Source organism: Nothobranchius furzeri, chromosome 2 (genome assembly GCF_043380555.1).
Source record: "Nothobranchius furzeri strain GRZ-AD chromosome 2, NfurGRZ-RIMD1, whole genome shotgun sequence".
NCBI lineage: Eukaryota > Metazoa > Chordata > Actinopteri > Cyprinodontiformes > Nothobranchiidae > Nothobranchius > Nothobranchius furzeri.
The window spans coordinates 11,492,935-11,514,077 of NC_091742.1; the positions used below are offsets into that span (position 1 = coordinate 11,492,935).

The 21,143-nt window shown below is 42.0% G+C and overlaps 1 protein-coding gene across 1 annotated transcript in view; it reads right to left on the bottom strand.

The window, feature by feature from the left end:
• Window positions 1–20,272, bottom strand: part of map3k5 (mitogen-activated protein kinase kinase kinase 5) — a 73,417-nt gene extending 53,145 nt beyond the window's left edge. Inside the window, exons 1-2 of the mRNA XM_015947629.3 lie at window positions 19,637–20,272; window positions 1,951–2,090 (exon numbers count right to left, since the gene is read on the bottom strand). Of these exons, the coding sequence (XP_015803115.3) occupies window positions 1,951–2,090; window positions 19,637–20,060 (564 nt within the window). The 5' untranslated portion in view covers window positions 20,061–20,272. The remainder of the gene's footprint in view (window positions 1–1,950; window positions 2,091–19,636) is intronic.
• Window positions 20,273–21,143: the final 871 nt, after the last annotated feature.

Sequence of the window (21,143 nt, forward strand, 5' to 3'; positions counted from 1 at the left end):
AGTGTGTATTTTTCCTGGCGATAGGGGGCAGTAGATACCTAAATCGTTGCAGGCAAGCAAGCAAGCCCATTAGGGTCAAAAGCCTGGGGAGTGCAAACTTAAGCAAAATGACAAACACATCAGACTCCCTTTCATCACTGGCACCAAGCGAAGAGGTAAATGTTATGATTGGTGAAATTTTGTTACAGTTTGTTACAAATCAGTAAATGCATTTAGTCCTCAAGGGCTCCCGTAGAAGGAAACATGGCATCTAATATGGCGTCGCCCAGAGACTTGGATCCGCTCCCGTGTATTTGAGACCTGATTTTTATGGTTATATGTTACAAAGCCACCAATATTTTTCAACAACTGGGCATCATTTAATTAATTTTCAACTGCATTTTGATTGATATTTACAGAGATCAATAGTAAAAACTACACATTGTCATTTTAATACAACGGCTGAAATGTCCCCTCAGCCTTCTTTAGTGTCTACAGGAGCGATTCATCACTAAATCTGACAAACATGCAGGAATCGTGTCTCTGAGCTTTAAAAATCAGAAAAATCCCGATGTGGACTCGTTAAGCTCTTATCGTGGTTGGATGCTTTTTATTTTTTATGCTTCATCAGATAAACGTTTTCTTTGTGTTACAGATATCCACCGCTGGGAAGTAAAACACAGTGGGACTTTTTCATTTGCAGCTCAAACCAGATGTTTTAAAAATAAAACAAAAGCTAAATTACTAAACAGTAAGAAAAAAAAAACTACAATGTTAAAAATATTTTTAAACACTTAGAACAGTGTTCTTCTATACGGAGAACGTTTAATCCTTCAGGAAAAATGCTCCCCTGAAATGCAGTGTTATCATGAGTACATCGAGTCGACAAAGCTCCTTTGATCTTGGTGTTCTGGTAAAAAAACCCTCTATTTTTTAAAGAAAACCTGCAGCCTAATAGAGAGCAGCGTTTCATTTCAGGTTTCCACCTTCCAGATAAGCCTAAACCACAGGAAGAGCAAATGATCCCGATTACTGAGAATCAATCTGTATTAGAGCCGTCTTGAGTAGTTTTAGGTCATCAAACCCAGATTCAATGGGATGGAGAGTGTTTCTTAAGTTTAAATGTTGTGTTAGGACACGCCTCTACAGGGAAGGTTTGCGTTATTGAAGGCTGACGCACACTTAAGAGTAAATAACCACCGGAAATGAGTTCTTACAGCCGCAGACTTCTTTTGCAGGACACTCCCACAGTCATACAGCATATTGACCTTTTGCACATGACGTCACGCCACTCATGTGATCGCCCCCTTCGCCATGTTAGACGGCAAAAGGACCATTTTCACCCGTAGAAACTCCAGTGAAGGTAGTCAAAACAAGCCGCAGTTGCAGAGAGAACGTAAGCTAACGTTGGTAAGCTAGTTAACATACCGCTCTCTATGAGCCCCCGCTAGATGCGCTACTTCTGATAACTGAACTGGGCAAAAACTAGTGGAAGGAATGCTGGTGGAGTTTTGTTTTTGTTTTGATCGCAAAAACAATTTCAGGCTCTACTTTTCCCTTTGTTTAGTAATCGTGTCGCTCACCGTTTACATGCTTTTGCCGTCCAGCATGGTGGACCCACGTGATTAGGTGACGTCGGTGCAAAGGGTCAATAGGGATTTCCTCATTATCCTTAGAGCCCATTCTGTTATCTGTGCAGGAACCGCTGAAAATGAAGCTGAAACGTCATGTTTCAGGTTACAATAGAAGGTAAATAAGGATTTTTCTGATTTTCACCCATTCTAACCCAGCTGCTGACCTCCCATCTCTAAACGCTCCATTAACCCATCTTCTTACACACATCGTTCATGCATTTGCACATGAAATTAAATTTCCATTAAGCCGACAGCCTAAATATAGTTTTTAATCAGCGCCTGTGTGGGGTGATTATCTGGATGATGTGGTCAGGACGGCTCTGTTCTGGCGGCTTACCTGCAGAGACTGAAGGGATTCAGAGTTAGTGTCACAGTACAGGATGATGTTGTTGGCCATGCTGAAGCTTTCTCTGACTCCCAGATGGTAGAAGAGCGAGGGCTGGCGGAAAGCATCCGTCATCTCCACCACAGCGATGTCTGAAGGTGAGAAACAGGTCCAGGTGTTAGGTCTGGAGCGGTTCTTCTGTATTTACACCATCATGGAGCTTTACTGTGATAAAAAAACTTGTTTTTGGATCATTATTGCTTGGATTCTGCAGCATTTGACTTATGGGCCTTTTGATTTTTGGGAGTTTTTGTCATCGTGCATGTGTCGTCAGCCGGCAAGTTTGCAAAACGTCAAGGTCAATTTTATTTATAGAACGCATTTACAGCAGCAAAGCTACACCCAAAGCGCTGTACAAGGTACAACAAATCAACAATAAAAACCTAAAATAAGATGAGCACACAACAGTCATAATTTATAATAAAAACTGTTAATAACTATTAAGATGCTCAAGTCAACCTGCATTAAAAGCCAAATCAAAAAAGTGTGTCATAAGAAGGGATTTAAAATGCTCTAGATTCTGTGTGGTCCTGATGTTGAGAGGTAGGCAGGCAAGGTGGGTTAAGTGTCTTGCCGAAGGACACAACGACAGCGACAAACTGAGCGGGGCTCGAACCTGCAACCTTCCGATTACGGGGCAAGCATTCAACTCCTGTGCCACCGTCTCCCCATATATTGACATCGGCAAATATTGGTTATCGGCCATAGCAGTGAACTTAACACATATCGGTATTGGCCCAAAAACACAGATCCAGCACACCGTCACCAAGCCCTCCCCTCTCACCTAAACAGACGGCAATGTGACTTAAACAAGATGCTGCAGTAAGGAGAAGTGGAAGAAAAAGTCTCCAAAAAAGGTTAAAGTGCTTCACCAGTGTGGCAACAAACAAACAACAGTGGTTTGGAACAGAGAATCGATAAAAACACGTCTGGTAATGCAACCAACTTGTTTTATCATAAAGTAATGGTTTAAGATGGTCAGGGATGCACAGAAAATATATTAGATATTTTTCAATATAGCTTTCAATAATTATTGATATCAATCAATATGATTTTTTTAATAAATACGCTTTTTTTCTATATCATCCAGCCCTACTCTGGAATAAAGAAAAACCCATTTGGCCCATTTAAGATGCTCACCGGATATCCATTAGGTACGAGACCATTTAGCAACAAAAGGAGAAAAAAGGTGGAAAAGTTTACTCTAGAGTTGTTTATCTCAGTGCTACCATTTAAAATGAACCAAATGCTCTGTGGGTGCAGCATTAACAGCTTCATAACTTTCATCAGGTGGATGAACACACTCCTAACATGCACTTAAAGCCTCTATCAGATGACTGATCAAAGCAAGTGCTCACAGGTTGAATGCATTTAACTGGGATCAGGGGAATTGAGAGCCTCAAGCCAGTCTCTCACTGGACCGTGACTGCTGGTGACCAATTTTCACCTGGAATGACACAAATTCTGGACTTAGGCAAGTCTAAATTTATCCTGGATTTATTTGTAATTCACTCACTTCACAAAATTGCCTGATCATTTGCACTTTGATTTACGGAAACCAACTTGACACACTTGACAACGAGGTGGAGAGTCAAAATAGCAGCAAGATATGCCAATTTCTATGTAGAACTGCACAGAATTTACATTTTTGTAAATGCAAGAACATTTCTAAATCCTTTTTTTCACAAGTGTCTTAAGTATTGACAGATTTGTTCTGTTTCCCATCTTTATATTCACACATTTAGTCGCCAACTCCTCCTAAAATGCTTTTAGACTGACCGAAAGTCAGTTGCGAAGGGTTGGAGACAGGTTCCAAACTCTGGTGTTAAGTATTTTGACATTAAATTTGCCTTAAAGAAGACATATTATGACTTTAAAAAATTGATAATCCTATAGTCTATACAAAACATCTTCATGAAGTTATCTGCACTAAATCCCTATCAAAGTGATTTCAGCACTTTTTTAGTACCTTCCAGAATGAGCCAGTTCAGGGCTCTCACTTTAAGAAAACAAGCTGGACTTGGCCATGCCCACCCATCCCCTGATTGGCTACAATGGAGGTGAGGAGCTTGGGTATCAGGTAGAGGCTTAGAGTAGCGCCACTGCTCCTCCAGCCTGGAAAGGAGGAGGTGGTGGTGGGGTCCCTGGTTTTTCAATCACACAAACCTTTTGAAACAACTTGGTTTAGACACATAATTCCTAAAACTAAACAGACATGAAATGGATGGAAGTTTTTTCATGTTTGGAGTGTTTATAGAGGCAGTGGAGACCTGCAAGGCAGCACAAAAGGATGCAAAAGTTAGTTTTGCATAATATATTGCATTTTCCAGCATGGTTAGGGTTAGGGCTTCCTCACACATACGTCTTCAGGGTCTTTGAGAGCTGGTGCCTACAACCAGCAGTCATTGGTGTGAAGTGGAGGACACACATCGGACAGGCCACCAGTCCATCACAATTTGTTTCCAACAACCGCGGCTCAATGACTGCATGTCAACACATCATGCAGCCAATCAGAGCCAAGCTTTGAAGAGTGACAAGGAGTCATGCAGCTTTGTAAACTTTTGAGAACATGTAAATTCAAGTAGGCAGCAGGTACTTGTCACTTGCCCCAGACGATGGATGAATTTCTCAACCGCCGCGTTCTCATGAGCTTTAAAAAGCAGATTCGATTTCCATTTGCATTAGTAGCTAAGTGGGCAGAGGATCGGATAAAAGGAGTTTCCAGCTCTGCAGCTCGGCGCGCTGATGTGGAATATTAAGAGGATCTCCAAACGAGCAGCATCTGAACACCAGGATGCCAGCTGTCTGAATACATTTGGTTGAACTTTCTGACGTGCAAGACGAAGAGAAGGAGTCCATCATAATCCACAACTCTGATGGGATTATGATTAACATCTCAGTGGAGGCGTAACGCTGACGACGTGATCTCTAGGCTGCATCAAAACATCAGATTTCACCAAACAAAAAATTTCCACATCTCGCCTTATCGTAATTCTGGGTGTACACATAAAAGCTTCCTCATCTCCACTAACCTGTGCTATGCCGACGAGGTGAAACAGAATGCCAGCAACCAGACAGCACATGTTGCCTGATGAATAAAAGATAAGCTTGTCTCACTTCTCCGCTGGCAGCCAACGCCATCAATATTACATCTGAGGGAGATTTCAATGCAAAGGAAAGGAGGCCGTTAAACCAGCAACAATATGATGGATAAAACACAACAGCCACTACTGGGGTGACTCTGCACAGACAAATGTTCTCTGTGGAGCTGAATGTGAAGAAGTAGTGCAACATTTATTTTTTTCATGCAAATAAATAAATAAATAAATAAAGGTGTGTGTTTACAGGAGAAGTGACACCTTCAGCCTTGGTCTAGATTTTTTAAAGATCATTTTTAAACAGTACAACCACAGGCTGCACTAACAGATATAAATGATTAAACTGTAGCAAAGTTTGGCCTACTATTGATTTTAAGTTGACACTTTTCCTATTTTATCTAAAAATGGAGACCTAAAACACATTATTTTTTCATTTTTCTGCTAAATAAGCATTAAATTATTAATAATTTTAAAAAAAACTAATACATGTGCTACATACAAACTAAAGCCTACAACATAATCCAGATTTTTTTCACAAGCTACTTGCACACGAGGATTTCTTCTTTCTGAGACTTTGCCAGAGGCATCAAAAAACACCTCGGAGAGTTCAGCCCTTTTATCTGATCCCAGCAGGGTTTCGGTTGAGATGTTTCTGCCCTTCAGCTGGTTCCTAATTCAGATTCACTGGCCATAGAGGAGGAGAATTTTTTTTAATATCCATCCCTAAAAGGTCGGAAACAGTTGAAATGCTACACCTGTCCAGATATTAGAAATCATTAACATTAACTTTAATAATGGGTCAGTCCTCAGCTAGTAATGGACCCAGAATCTCCCTGAGCTGAAACTGGAAACTAGCTGGAGACAAAAAAAATGTTGCAATACAAAATGCTTAAGCTTAATTGAAAAATGCACTCAACTGTACGTATTATTGATCACGTGAGAATTATTGATCACATGAGAAATCAAACATATTTGCAAATTTCATACAAAATCTCTTGCAATTTATTCACAAAATGTTTCAATTATGTGTGAATTTTTTTGCTGCTTTATTTTATTTGTAACCCAGCCTGTCCACTGGACGCCCAACTTTGGCTACTGAAAATGGAAATCTGCATGTGACTTTTATTTTGGAAGTTTCCAATTATTTTACACTGCTTTTGTGTTTGACTTCCTGTCTGGCCCGATCTGAACCGCAGAGTTTCCGGAAACAGCATCGTTTTGGTTTTTTAGATCCAAGTGATTCAGATTTTCTTCTATCAGATGACAGCTGCTCTATGCTTTAGGCTTCCAAAGGTTGCTGGAGCAAATATGTCAGGCTCCATCTGCACATGCATCTCCCATCTCAGGGCTGAATGACCTGACACACCACAGGTTCCCCCTCTCACGGCTCTGAGGCGGATTTCTTTTGCCTCTGACTTGCAGCAAAACCTTGAATTGCTTTAATATTCTGTACAGGATTAGTTGGCATTAGCTAAAAATGATCTTCCACATTTAAAACCAGAAAATAAGACACACTTCCTCTTCTCTGTAAGTCACTGATGAGTCCCTCAGTTTCACATTCTGTAAAACTCTGCTTCATCTTTTCAGATATTTTCCCCCACTTCTTTTAGGAGTGAGTGGGAGCTTCCATTCAGAGCTATAAACGGTCACGGAAATGAAGCTTTTCTAGATTAAACTGCTCAGGTCAACACAAAAGGAGACCGCACGATGAGCTATCCCAGTCACTAATTTATGCAAAGTTTAGGAGTGTGGGTGGACACCAGAGAACTTGGGAGGAGACTCCATGCAGAAACATCTGCACCGCTGAGGCAATGACACAAACCACATTGGCACCACAAAATCAGACAACTTTTTATCCATCCTGCTTTATTTTGGTGAAGAATGGGGGAGATGATTTCACGTGTTGGTATCTGTGCTCCCCAGGCCAAATGACCTCTTCTGTTTAGAAAATTTCATCACATGTTGGTGCTAAAAGCCCTTTCAACGACTTTATCGGCTGCAGTGTTTACTCCATCCACCCCAGAGCCAGTTGTGTAGGCCTGCATCTCTGATTGACTCAAGTATGACAGGTAAAGTAGGTAAACACAGCCTTTGTTACAATCAATTACATAATGGATACTCGTAAGATGTTGTTACCATGGAGACTGGGAGGAAACTGCTGTAAACGATGTTAGTGCACGAGCCCGAGTGCATTATTTTTCCCCAGGCTCTTGACCCAAAATGGAGACGGAACTACAGACTGGGATTAATGTCCCCCAAAACTCCACTGGAAATCATTTCCCACACTCATAAACCGCCTCCTTCCCCAAAAAGGAAACTTCAAGAGCTGCAAGTCTGCAGTCGGTGCCAAATTTCCAGAAACAAAAACAGTAGATGGCCTGAGACTTTGCACGTCGGTTACCAGATCCACAGGCTTCAGACCAAAACAATTAAACTAGCACCCGCAGGATTATTTTTAGTGTTTTATTTAAAAACCCACAAGAGTTTATTTGGTCTTTGAAAATGTAAGTTCTCAGCTTTAGACAGATGTTTAAAGCTTTATGATAAAACGTCTGTCCTGAAACTGTACTTGACAAATAAATGGCTGCAAGTCTCATTAGAAAAGTGTGTTACCCTACAAAACACACAATAGCTTATTATAGCTTCTAATTTAGCAGTTAAAATATGAAGTTCCTTTTCTTGCTAAAGTTTTAGCTGCTATGTGAGACTAAAGAGTTTCAAAATCCAAAAGGACAAAAAAACAACATTGTTTTTGTTGCTTTTCAAAATTTTCTCTTCCCCTTTGCCTTATTTTCTCACAGTAAACAGAAAGCAAAGTGAAACACAAATAATAAAAAGATTTAAAGTTGCCAAACTAAGTGGCAAATCTCTCAGAAAAAGCAAATCAAAACAGTAAAATCCTCACTTAACCATATAAAACATAAATAAAAGTCAAAACAGATCTTCCAGTGGAAGATTTGTGCCTGCAGATCCCTGAGGAGCATTTAGGAAATGCAAAGACAATAGGAATTTAAGAGTTTGGATGCCCAGCCCAGCAGAAATGTCAATGCAATCTTTATTTTTAGGTCCAAGTTTGTTGGAAAGAAATGTCTCAGAAAATGAAAATAAATAAAACACAGGATGAAGGAAACGAGACCAGACTCTGCCTCTCTTCTGCTCTGCTGGCAGACTTTTACCTCTGCTCCACTTTGGAGAGCCAGTGTGTGTGTGTGTGTGTGTGTGTGTGTGTGTGTGTGTGTGTGTGTGTGTGTGTGTGTGTGTGAAGAGGCAACAAAAACAACAGTACCTTGGCCCTGAGGGGGAAAATAACTGAGAACAGGCTGTGAATTCACCCATGCCTGACAAATACACTGGGAAAAACCTGCGCTGCTGCTGCCGGAGTCACTCCAACATGCCTGTTTGATGTACTTCCTGCTCACTTTTCAGGGAAACAAGATTCTGTATGAGGGAAGGAGTTTGTATCAATGTCACGTTAACAGTGTTTCAGCTTTATCTCAGTTCTCAGGAAAGGATCCAGGAACAGATACTGTTGTTTTCTTTGCAAACTGTTGCACCGAGGAAAGCTGCACAAAACAGAAACCAACATAAATAAACTCATGAGCAGTTGGACAGATAAGTTTTCCATCTGAAACGGCAAACATCAAACACCACTGGGCCTGATGAACATCTCCGACTCACTTCTTTGGCATTTCAGAACCAGCTCCTAGAAGCAAGGGCTTTATTTAGCACCAAATCCAGCTGACCCACTGTGTTGAAGCAAACACACAGATATGATGTTCTGACAGAAATCTGCACAGATTTCCTTTAATTTCTTATGTGCTCCTGGTGCCTTTCAAGCAGATCACAGAATACTTCTCACAAAACTGTCTGCTTGACCCATACCAATATGGATTCAAAAAGGGCCACTCCACTGAAACTGCTCTGTTAGCAGTGACGGAATCCTTAAAAGAAGCTAGTGACTGCCAAATCTTAAGTGCTTATCCTGCTCCACTTATCGGCTGCATTTGACACTGTCAACCATGGCTTCCTTTTGTCCACACTCTCTAGCATGGGCATCACAGAGAAAGCACACGCCTGGTTTGAATCGTACCTCACAGGATGATCATTCAGTATATCTTGGCTTGGACAATCCTCTACCGTGCACCATCTTGCCACAGGAGTCCCCCAGGGCTCTCTACTAGGACCTCTTCTCTTTGCCATATTCACCACCTCACTGGGTGAGATCATTCGATCACATGGCTTCTCCTACCACTGATATGCAGACGACACCCAGCTCTATCTGTCATTTCCACCGGACAACCACACTGTCTCTGCACGAATATCAAACTGTATCTCTGACATATCAAAATGGATGAAATCCCACCATCTCCACCTCAACCTCTCTAAAACTGAACTACTTGTCATCCCAGCAAAACCATCCATACAGCACATGTTGCACAACCAGTAGGCTTTGGTCACTGGACCTCAGGGACCTGCTGGGGGTGTAGGGACTAAGAAGATCACCAATGTAAGATGGTGCTTGTCCATGTAAGGCCCTATAGACCAGAACCAGGATCTTGAAATGAACCCTGAAGTTGACTGGCTGCCAGTGAAGCTGGAGGAGAAGCGGGGTGATGTGGGTGTGTTTGGGGGACTTGGTCAGAAGCCGAGCACAGGCATTCTGAACCACCTGTAGACGGTTCAGGGAGATTCTGCTCAGACACGTGAAAAGAGAGTTACAGTAGTCTAAGCGTGAGGAGATGAAGGTGTGGAGAACTGTCTCAAGTTCAGAGCAGGACAGAATGGGACTCAGCTTAGCAATGTTCCTGAGATGGAAGAAGGAAGAGCGAACAAGAGAACTGACATGAGAATCCAGGGTGAGAGCTGGGTCAAAGGTCACACCAAGATTCCTGACAGAAGGTTTGGTGTGAGAAGCAAGCTGACCAAGAGTGTCTTTGATTTTGGGAACCAGCTTGTCAACATGCCACCCAGCTCCTGGTGCAATCTACTGTCATCTCCCGCTTCGATTACTGCAATGCCCTTCTAACTGGTATTCCAGCCTGTACTGTGAGACCTCTTCAAATGGTCCAGAACGCAGCGGTGCGTCTGGTCTTCAATCAGCCAAAAAGAGCACGTCACCCCTCTGTTCATTGAGCTCCACAGGCTACCGCTAGCAGCACGCATCAAATTCAAATCGGCCCGGCCGCTCCGGTCATCACAGGATCGTCGGCTAGCAGTGCCTACACCACGCTCAGGACAATCCAGACCTCTTCTCATGCATCGTTCCACAAATGGGGAATGACCTAACAAGCACTACCTTTTCAATTTTCAAGAAACTCCTGAAGACCCTGCTCTTCAGAGAGCATCTTCTAAACTAGCACCCTCCCTGCTCCCGTCCCCCCTCTCTACTGTCCACTCCTTGTTCCCTCCTCTCCATGATTGATGTCAAGTTATTGTTACTGTTGTTTTTAGCCTCAAGGGCAACATGCCGATTATCACTTGTAAGTTGCTTTGGACAAAAGCGTCTGCTAAATACATGAACATAAACGTACTTTAGCAGCCAGCCATTTGGAAAACTAGCATTCCAGTAATCCTGTCTGCACAGGTAGAAGTGTGCCTCTGCAAAGCATTGTGCAAAAAGAGAAAGTTCTGCATACTTGGAGGAATTCCTCACGGTCATGTTTGTTTATGTACTTTCTCTTGGACTTTACACACAGAAGGCACAAAAAAACTTTTCTTGCTACAAGATCATAGTTTTCTTACAGAAACCTTAAAAACCCATTAATTTAATAGGTTTATTACTTTTCATATATATTGTTCGGCATTTTTCAATTAAATCTTGTAATTTGTATAGAAAAGCATTAAAGTTTAGAGTCAAATCAAATTTAAGTATTGCTCATGATATGCAAAGTTTTGATTGAGATGTCATTTAAGAGAGAAACCATGTTTATCTCTGCTCCAGTGTCAGAAGACACTTTATTTTGTTGGGTTTACTGAGGAGATGTTTCTTCTGGTAATTTATACTGAAGAGGTCTTTTGATAATTGCATTTTAAGAAAAATTACAAATGAACTATTAAAATAAAATGAAATATTCATTAAATTATTTCCTCATTTGAATTTCTATTACAAGTGTGTTTGACCGAGGCATACAGTATATATAAAATGTGAAGCAATTCTGTGAGATTCCAAATGAAACAATGAGGTCCGTTTCTATTATCGGAACGTTTGTGTAATTGTGGCAGGTGCCGGTGGGCTGCCTCTGTAGGACCTTTTTTGGGGCATTTCCAGGGACCGGCCAAGAACCTGAACTGGACTATGGATTTAGATAGGGCCCGGTAGAGTCGCTGGGCGGGACCTGTGGTTAACTCATGCTGATTGGTCGTAATGCAGTAATTATGGTGTACTTTAACAGAAATAAGCTTAATGTTTTAGATGCCCATTGATGCCTTTTGGTGCTGATCAATGACGTCATTTTCTGCAGCGATATGCTAACGTCTTAGCAAAGTCCTGTAAGGGCTGATTTTATATGGAGACACAATGGCCAAGAGGACCTGACCACCATATTTTCAAGGTCACCTTCACTCCTCCCAGAAATTTCCCAGAAATCCTGTTGTGGAAACACGTCTTTGGTTGGAAAAATGTCAGAAGGTCAGGTTCTGGTGCTCTGGAGTTAAATTTGAGCAAGTTGCAGGAGACGTTTAGACGTTCTAAGGCCTGACACTGGCACACTATACGGAGCATTCCACCAATCACAATCACTCTTAGTTAAGTGAAGCAGGCCAGGATGGTTCAACTTTATTATTTTTTTAAATCTGTTGGTTATTGGATGCACCAGTTACACCTTGCAGCATTTTGTAGCTATTTTGGTTTTTAATTGTGTCTTTTTACCTGGTTTTTATCACTTCCTTCCTTAATTACTTAGGATAGAGCTTTTATGTTCTCTTAGTCTGTTATTTTAGTATGAATCTTTTATGTTGGATTATTTATGCCTTTTATAACTTTTAGCTAATTCCACTGTTTTCTGCTATGTTTCGGAGCCTCTGGCTCTTGTTTGACAGCACGTTGGTTAGCTGCCATGCTAGTGCTTTATAAATCAATTGGTATGGTATAAACTTCGCTGCAGTCGGGTCGCGCCACACAAATAATAGTAGAGGGCGGTACTTCTGACCTGTCAGCCAATAGCTGATGACTTTGCTCCAGTTGATGGGGGAGTAACCCTTTACCTATTGGTTCAGCAAGGTGTCAATCAAAAGTTTGAAGCTAACAAAAGGATGCTAAAGAAGGTTGTCAAATATGCAACAAAGGGGGATTTTGAATGTTTTCAGCAGTAAATTATGTTGGCTTGTGAATATAAAACTTGTTGTGGATCATGTATTGGACTTCTAGGTGTAAAAAGACCATTCTTCTTGGAGATAACTCTATTCTGCCAAGTATACAAGGCTTTGAATAGTGAGTTGCACATTATTTAGAATTTTTGATTGGTACATATGATACATATTTCTGCCAGATTGTTACCAATTCACAGGTAACAATCTCTGTAGCTTCATGTTATTTAAAGAATCAGGTTAAAACAGCAAGGGTTTGCTCAATGTACCTTTACTACTTAGTGTTTACTTAAACAACTGGATTTATGTTAGCTAGATGATTTGTTACAAAGGTATTAAAATGCAGTAAGGAGTTGTGGGATTCAATTGGTTCTGTGCTTGCATGGCTGCCACTTGGATGCTTCTGGGTCATTTCACCCATCGGGAACCTTTCTGAGCAAATAATGACGTTTTAACCGGATCACAACAACAGAGAGGAAGAAGACACAATGAAAACAAAAGTATAAATCTGCTTTTAGGAAGTCTACTGGCACATACATTAGCATTTAACACAATGGGATGATGTATGTTCCAGTCATTCAATACAGCTCTAAAAACAACATTTCGTGCATTATCTGTGACTAAAAGCATCATGGATGCAAAAAATCTTAAATGTTAGAAATATGCTTTTGAATTTGGCAGGAGGCCATACAGAGGTTGATTTACTGATCCAGCTTCAGTCCAAAAGGGAAAATGAAAGCATTTTTTTTACACACATTAAGTCATTATTTTTCTCTGTACCTTATCTTTATGCAAGAACCACCCGTGCAGGTTGTCATCACTGCTCTGCTCTCTGTGACCTTTGCGGTGTGTGAAGCAGACTCACGACACACGAACAAATCAGACAAAAGCTGCAAATTGTGTGCGAGAAACACCCTTAGGGGGAAAGAACGACAAACACACCTTTGTTGGGCTACAGTCAGATACGCGAGTGTGCTGTATGAACCTGCAGCGTGCAGCTGTGTTTGTCAGGCGAGAAAGAGTCATTTACTAAAATAGTCCCACAGATCCTAAAAGTTTTTAGCTCTTCAAGATGCTAGAGCTGTTTTGAGTCAGCTACCTATTGCTCATTCGCCACCAGTTTTCTAAAGAATCCCACAATCCACCCCTGCTGCAGCTCACTTCGCAGGAAGTCTGACGAGTCCTGAAAGGGACCTTTGATCTACAACTTCACCACCACCAGTCAGTTTTGGCAATAATTTTTCCATTTAGAGAGGCATTCTGGCCCTTTTTGAAACTTGTTTTGGTTTAAAAGTCAAATCTTCCTGAACGTGTTTCATTAAATAAATGTGAGTCCATTTGTATCACACAGTTAATTAATTCTGTGGTTATTTGCAAGAGTAAATATCACCAGAACGTCCAGCATGCAGGCATCAACACATCAGCAGGAATTTATTCATATTTCTCCAAAATTAAGCAGTTTGATGCAAAACCACTTGCAGTTTAAAGGTTATTAAAGGTGTGGGTGAATTATTTATTCAATAATACATTTACAGTGGTGTCTAGTAGGAATAAAAGCCTTGAAAGTCATTCTGGGGGGGGGGGGGGGGGGGGGGGGGGGGATACTGATGCCCCATTTCCAGGAACTAGCAGTGACCCACATTACAGATGAGCTTCAGACGGCAGAGTTTGAAGTCTTATTTTCTGATATTCTGACATCTCGCCTCAGATTGGCTAACAGCAACACGACCCTACCACTGACTCGGTTCGCTCGGCAATGTTGATGTTTTATCTCCACAAATAATACAAGCCTGGAGGAGTTCTGCTGTGTGGTTGGGTTGCTAATGCTAACAATTAGCTTCCATTAGCCAAGAAGTTCTCTGCCATTTCCTAGACGCTAAACCAACAACGGCCTTACCCGCTGTGAGTGATTTAGGTGAGTCCATGAATGTTAAGTGACAGTGTGACGTAGATCTGTCAGGATTTTCTAATCCTAGAGTTTCACCGTCTGTTTTCTATCAGAAGCTAATGCAGGAGATAGGTGTAGGAGACTATTTTCATCTTCAGCCTGCATGAAAACAGTGTGACTCATAATCACAAATAATAATTAAAAAAGGGTCTTCAGTGTTTTGCACCTTTAAATAAATGGCTGCAAAGCTGCATATAGGCTAGCCTTTGGCGCAGGGGCAATCATGGCCCTGGAGGGCTGCTGTCCAGCATGTTTTAGTTGTTTTTCTGCTCCAACATGCCAGAATCCTGGATGAATCACTTGTTCAGCAGCTCACCAGGCTCTGCAGCTGCCTGTTAATCACCAGCAGAGTCAAACAAGGTGTGTAAGCACAGTAACAGCTAAAACCTGCTGGACAGCGGCCCCCAGGACCAGGACTGCCCACCCTTGCTTTAGCATGTCAGTTTTGGGAAAACCATTTCTCCCAACTGAGGCCGTTAAGGAAGTGATCTACAGAAATGTAATTTTTCTCAAAGTTTGATCAAAGTATTTTGACTTACGACAACAACGAAGTATGACAACAGCATCATTGTTGTTTTTGACCTTTTAAAAGATGGAACATTAACTGTTGATGAGCCGGACTTTTGTTAGTGGTGCTGTGCAACAAACAGTTTCATTTTCCACTTACATTCTTGTTCTTTGAGCTTCCTCAACCAGCTTTCATTACCAACGACTGTAATTATTTTTACAAGCATCTTATTTATGAATCCCTGGAAACTTTTTTTGCCTCATGGATACCCTTTATTGCCCTCCTCTGTTGAACAAGGTTGAGTTTCTTCTCAAACAAAGAACAAAACCAGAAGATGCAACTCTGCTTCACGGTGGAGCTCATGTATTTATTAATTTTTATTTATCGTGCGTGTTTTGGACGTTTGATAAACCCAGAAGCTATAACTGGAATGTGATTTTATGATGAAAAGACAGATGCTCCAGTGCAAAAGGCTGCAAAAGACAACATCTACCTGATCAGCTAAGCAAGCGAACAAGTGCTCCAGCACTAGTAGTTCAGACACTCATCCCAACGCATAAATTAGAGACTGTTGTCAGCTTGTGATTTGGCTCCACAACTTCCATCCCTTAAAAAAGTATCAGCATGACTAAAATCCACATGCCTTCAGCCCACTCCTCCTCTGAGGTAGAACTCTCCAGATGCCCGGGAGTGCCTCGCGGGCCAAATCTTTCTGACCTTGTGCTCTCTAACCTCTGAAATGCAGCCAAGCATGCAGAGTAAACAGGAGGAGGGATAAACAACTTAGCTGATGGGATTTTGGAGCAACGTGGCCTCACAGTTGGGGAATCACCAGCAGATGTCTGTACTTAACGCTCTGCTTGACGAGAAGCTGTTCGCCAACACCCAGCGGGGTCAACAGAGGGCGCAGGAGGATCTGGTCCACCGAGGAGGAATTACATCTGCACTCTGTGCAGCTGAACGCTTTCCCAGGACGCCATACCTGTGTCTCTAAAAAGCTGGAACCAGAAAGCTTTCAGAAGTCACTAAACTCTTAATATTCAGCCTGTTACAGATCATTTCCAGATAAATAAAGCGTTCTAAAATTATGACCAAATGAGCTGCAAAAACAGGATGCAGCCCAACTGTGCACGCGTTTTGTCTAGACGATGAAAACAGCACTTTAAATGAATCACTGGATTAAATATTCATTGTTTATTAATAAATGTCATTGCTGGTAGCACTTAGCTTAGCAACAATTATAAAACATGATAGAGAAATGTAATTCCTAACATTAAGAGCACATTCCAGTTCCAACTAGTTATTTTTTTCTCATGATCCTTCATTTTGATCAAGCTTAAAGGTGCGACTGAAAAAACATTTTAATGATTATTTCTGATTATAATGGGTCACTCTGAGTTGTTCTTGCAGGCTCAACATGAAAACAATATCCTACACCTATCTCCTGCGTTAGCTTCTGATAGAAAACAGACGGTGAAACTCCAGGATTTGAAAATCCTCACACTGTGAATTTGCATTCATGGCCTCGCCCATCTTGGCTCACGCCTGCCCACTGGAAGGCTCTTATTGTCATTGAGTAGAGAGAGAGTGAAGAGTGTGTTGGTGACTTTGCAACAAGGCTGAATGCATTCTGTTAGCCAACCAGAAGCAAGGTGTGTGCATATCGTTAATAATAATGAGCAATCCTTCTGCTTTCAGCCCACATCTGCACCAGCAAACTTCTACATCCCAGGAGCATCACAGATTTTTTTTAAATTACTCATAAGGCATCGATTTACACTAGAGAACACTGCAAATGTATTGAATAAACGAGTAAACCACACACTTAACAAGCGGAGTAGGAGGGACTCTACATCAACAAAAAATGGTTGTGCTAGTTTGCAAAACACATGCTAACTAAACTTATCAGCATGCATGCACGGTACATGCAAATCAGCTGGAGCACTGCAAAAGGTCACAGTAAATAAAAACACAGATCCCACTGTAAATATTCTATACACAGCCAGGTAACGCCTAATCACCACAAATCAAGCAAGGTGATGCAAAAGACAAAGACGGCAACGGCGTCTCCAAGGAAACTGAAACTCGACGTGATAAACGAAATCTTCATAAACAACTTGTTTTGAGCTTAAAAGAAGACCCAGATAAAAGACTGTAGCACACTTTCATTTAAATCTATAATATACAAAGTCTACATAATAAAAAAAAGCTTCATTAATGGTTTAGACCTGCAGAGTTTGCAGAAATATGATAATCCTTTTGGAGCTGCACCAAATGTGCACAAGTCACTGACAAATCTTTGCAAATAACCACGAGATGCAAAATTGATCCAACGAGCAGTCGGCTTGTCGCTTTGGTCAGAATTAAAAGCATCTGCAGCAGGTGAGGTAATAACTGCTCTTCACTTTTCCTCAAAAGATCACAAAATTCTTTAACCAACTAGGCAAGTTGATTAACCGATGCAACAAAAATACAAATCTGCTTCACAAGATGCTTGTTTATCAGCACCAGGTGATGTTTCAGGCTCTTCCTCAGAAAAAAGTAACCCTGCAAGGCACCATCTTGAATCATATGACGGTTGTGTAAAAATAAACTAATCGGAAAAGCGTCAGAATCTGCAGAAAAACTCAGAAAATCCCTGAATATGGGTTTAGCAGCAGGGACACGCATATAAATAGAACCGCATGTCCAAGGATTGCTGCATAAATCTCTAATTATATAAATCTGAGTAGAAAATTGTCTCACTGCAGTAAGCCAGCGAGTTGACGACAAGTAAAAGATGTAGATAAGAATAAAGTCCTCAGATATGTCAAATGTTTTGTTTTTCTTTTGGAGAACAGAACAAAGAAACGTGTGCATAAAACTGAAACATGAATGAACTGACTAAGACGATGGAGTCAAACTTTTGCTTCTTTATCTTGTTTTTTTTTATGGATCCGAGCCTGAAGACTTGTCCTTTTTTGTGCGCAGCATCATGTGAGGAGGCTGTTGGAGGACAACATGGAACGCCCTCTATTAGAATGTGTCAGAAGTCACAGCTCGTCCTCGGAGCTCATTGTTCTGTGCCCTCTCGTGCACATTTGCGTAGGAAAACGGATGAAGAAGTACAGCTAAAAGCAACTTTTCCGGGAAAATGCCTCGGCCCTCCCCGGTGCACCGGGAGTTCTGTAGTTCTGAGAAAGATGACAAAAGAACACGGGGAACTTATTGCACCTGGAACAGCAAGAAGCAACAAGCCCGTCAACTCGAAAAAGTAGCTAAATTTTTACGTTTCCTGCTATTCCTGCGTGAATCTCACCAGGATACAGAAACGAGCCTAGAACCTAAAAACAGCTTTAATTTACATGAAAGGGAACATTCATATTTACACCTTTTTCCTCTCTAAACACAGTTTTTTTTTAAATGGCACCAGCTTTAATTTATCTCTTGCATCTGCTCAGTTTTGACATTTAAAATGTCATTTACACCGAGGGGAACGCCGCCGCTACTTTATGACTCAAAAACAATAGTTTGTTTTAAAACTATCTAAAGAATTATTAGCCAAGCTCGCTGCAATAAAAAGTGTTTTTAATTGTGGCTTCATAATCAACACCCCAACATTATACCGCCCTGTTCTTCTTCTGCTGTGAATAATGCAGAAACACATAAGAGAACTAGACATGCATGTTTCCAATAAGCAGCTGTTATTCTATTTTTGCTGATTAAAAAAAATGTGCACATTTAAATATGGAAAAATCCCACAAGAATAGTGGAATTTATAAGAAAGAATGAGTCAATAAAGACCTATATGACTTTGAAAGTATAAATTATCCACTTATCATTTCTCCACACTTACAGGCTTATGTCATTATTGACGTTTGGATTTTCTGCTGACTGGAAGCCAGTTAGTTAATTTATCTTGAGAAATCAATTAAATTTTTTTACTGAGTCTCTAACAGCAAATCTTCCATTTTTGCATCATTCTTGGATACATTTAGCCAAACTGAAATAAATAAATGACTCAAGTGATTATTTTCTACCTCTTCAAAAGAAGAATCCTCAGATTTGTTGTAATTGTTCCAGGTAGGTGATTGCAATATTGGTCAACTGTTGCAGCAGTTGTGGCATTTCCCATCCTTAACAGACTTAATGGATTCATATATTTTGTTTTTAGAATAAAATAAATATCAGATTTTCCCCCTTTTGCCCTTCAGATAAAACTCCTGTAAGGGGAATTCTGTTGTAGGGAGAGGAGTTAAGCGTGTTTAGGCTGGGTTAGATAAAACTTCTGTTTTCTGGAATATTGAATGTGTTACTTTAATAGGATGTGTGGGTCGGAGCATTGGTTTTATCCTGGCTGTCTGCAGAAGGACCCTTGATTTTACGATGAACAACCGAGTCTGCAACGCTTTAGCATTTTATAATGCATCAGCTGCAGAGCCCCAAACTACAAATATATAAGCAAAAATACAATTAAATGCATGTATTGCATTGCAGTTGATAAAATGTTTATCAGATCATCTCTGGACTTCAGTTGAAAGTGACCCTGTGGATCTCTGAAGAAATAAAACCTCCACTTTTGTAAATGAAACAGGAAAAAACAGCCCTGAATGTTCATGTCTTCTGTTTGAGCTTAGACGACTTGCAAGCTTCATGTCCAGACATGCCGATCTGGGTGTGCGTGCGCGAGACGAACCCAGAGCAACGTGATTTACTGGAGATGAGGTGAGCACAGAGGAGATGTGACCTCAGACCCGTGCGTGACTGGAGGCCTTTAGGGACCCACAAATTTTGACTCACCTGCGTTGTAGAACCGGTCTAAAACTGTGGTCTCCCCAAAGTCCAGCCTCCCAAAGTTGACAGTGTCCAGTTTGCTGCCCACCCGGTCGCACGCGTCCTTCAGACACTGCAGGGCCATGCTCTCCGCGTTGTTCTGCGGGCTCGCCTCGCCGTTCACCACGTAAGCCACCGTCACCGGTCTGCTTTTACCGGGCTTACAGGTGGACAGCAACCCCCCGCCCTCCATTAGCTCATCCCCGGAGGTGGGACTGACCCTGCTGCCTGGGAGCAGCGGGTCCTGCCAGAAAGTCCCGGCTGCTGGGATCCCGGGAGCGCCGCCGCCTCCTCCAGCGCCGGTGCTGCTGGGATGTTCCCCGCTGACGGTCTCTCTGCCGGAACAAAAGCTGGGAACCGGGAATGAGATTCCGTCCTGGTCTAGATTCATCTCGTTTCAAGTGTCAGTTAAAGAGTTGATCGCAGTGAGCGGCTCCTCCAGCAGTCCTCCATGGAGAGGCGGCGTTACGCACGGAGCTTCTGCGCAAACACGACATGCGACTGAGCGTTTCCACGCGGGTAAACAGCCTGCTAGAGGCGGCAGGGGCGCAGCTCCGCGTCAGGCTGCATGTTTCTGTTTGATGACGCCGAAAATCAACCGAAGTCAGTCACAACAACAAAGCGAAGGAGGAGAGGAAAGCGCAGCGAAATCCGCGCCACATTCCGCCTCAGCTCGACAGATTCCTGCGCTCCTCTCTCCCACAGCACTTCTCAAAGTTAGGCAGCGGAGCAGCAACGCCCACAGGAATCACCAACGTCACAGCGAGTCGAAGTTGGAGCTGCGCTACGTCATCTTTTATAAGAGACAGAGAGAGCGTGCGCATGCACTGACAGGCGCCTCGAATTTGCGGGCACACCCTGCCCGTTTCTGCTGTTATCTCTCCGAGCAGACCCACGCACTGGGCGGGCAGACAGCTGTAGGAGCTGGGTGGAGGCTCGAAGCTGCTTCAGGACACCAGAACAAGCGCACCTTCTAAAACCCATCAAGTTTCACACCAGAGCTTCATGAAAATGTCATTTAACATTCTCCCTCTCCTGATAATAACTTTTTGCTTTCCTTGACGTTGGATGTGCTACTACTAGTTTATCCGTTTAATTATAGATCCACTAGGATACATACAATAAAGTTTATCTCTCACCAAATAGAATATTTACTAAGACATCACAATATAACTATAGACACATTACTTTGTGTGTGTGTGTGTGTGTGTGTGTGTGCGTGCGTGCGTGTGTGTGTGTGTGTGTGTGTGTGTGTGTGTGTGTGTGTGTGCGTGTGTGTGTGTGTGTGTGTGTGTGTGTGTGTGTGTGTGTGTGTGTGTGTGTGTGTGTGTGTGACTGCTCTATCTTCTCGATCCCCAGTGAGTCATAGAGGATGGCTGCTTATACTGAGCCAGGATTCTCTGAAGGTTTCTTCCTGTTAAAAGGGAGTTTTCCTCTCCACTGTTGCTGCATGCTTGCTTAGAGGATTGCTGTA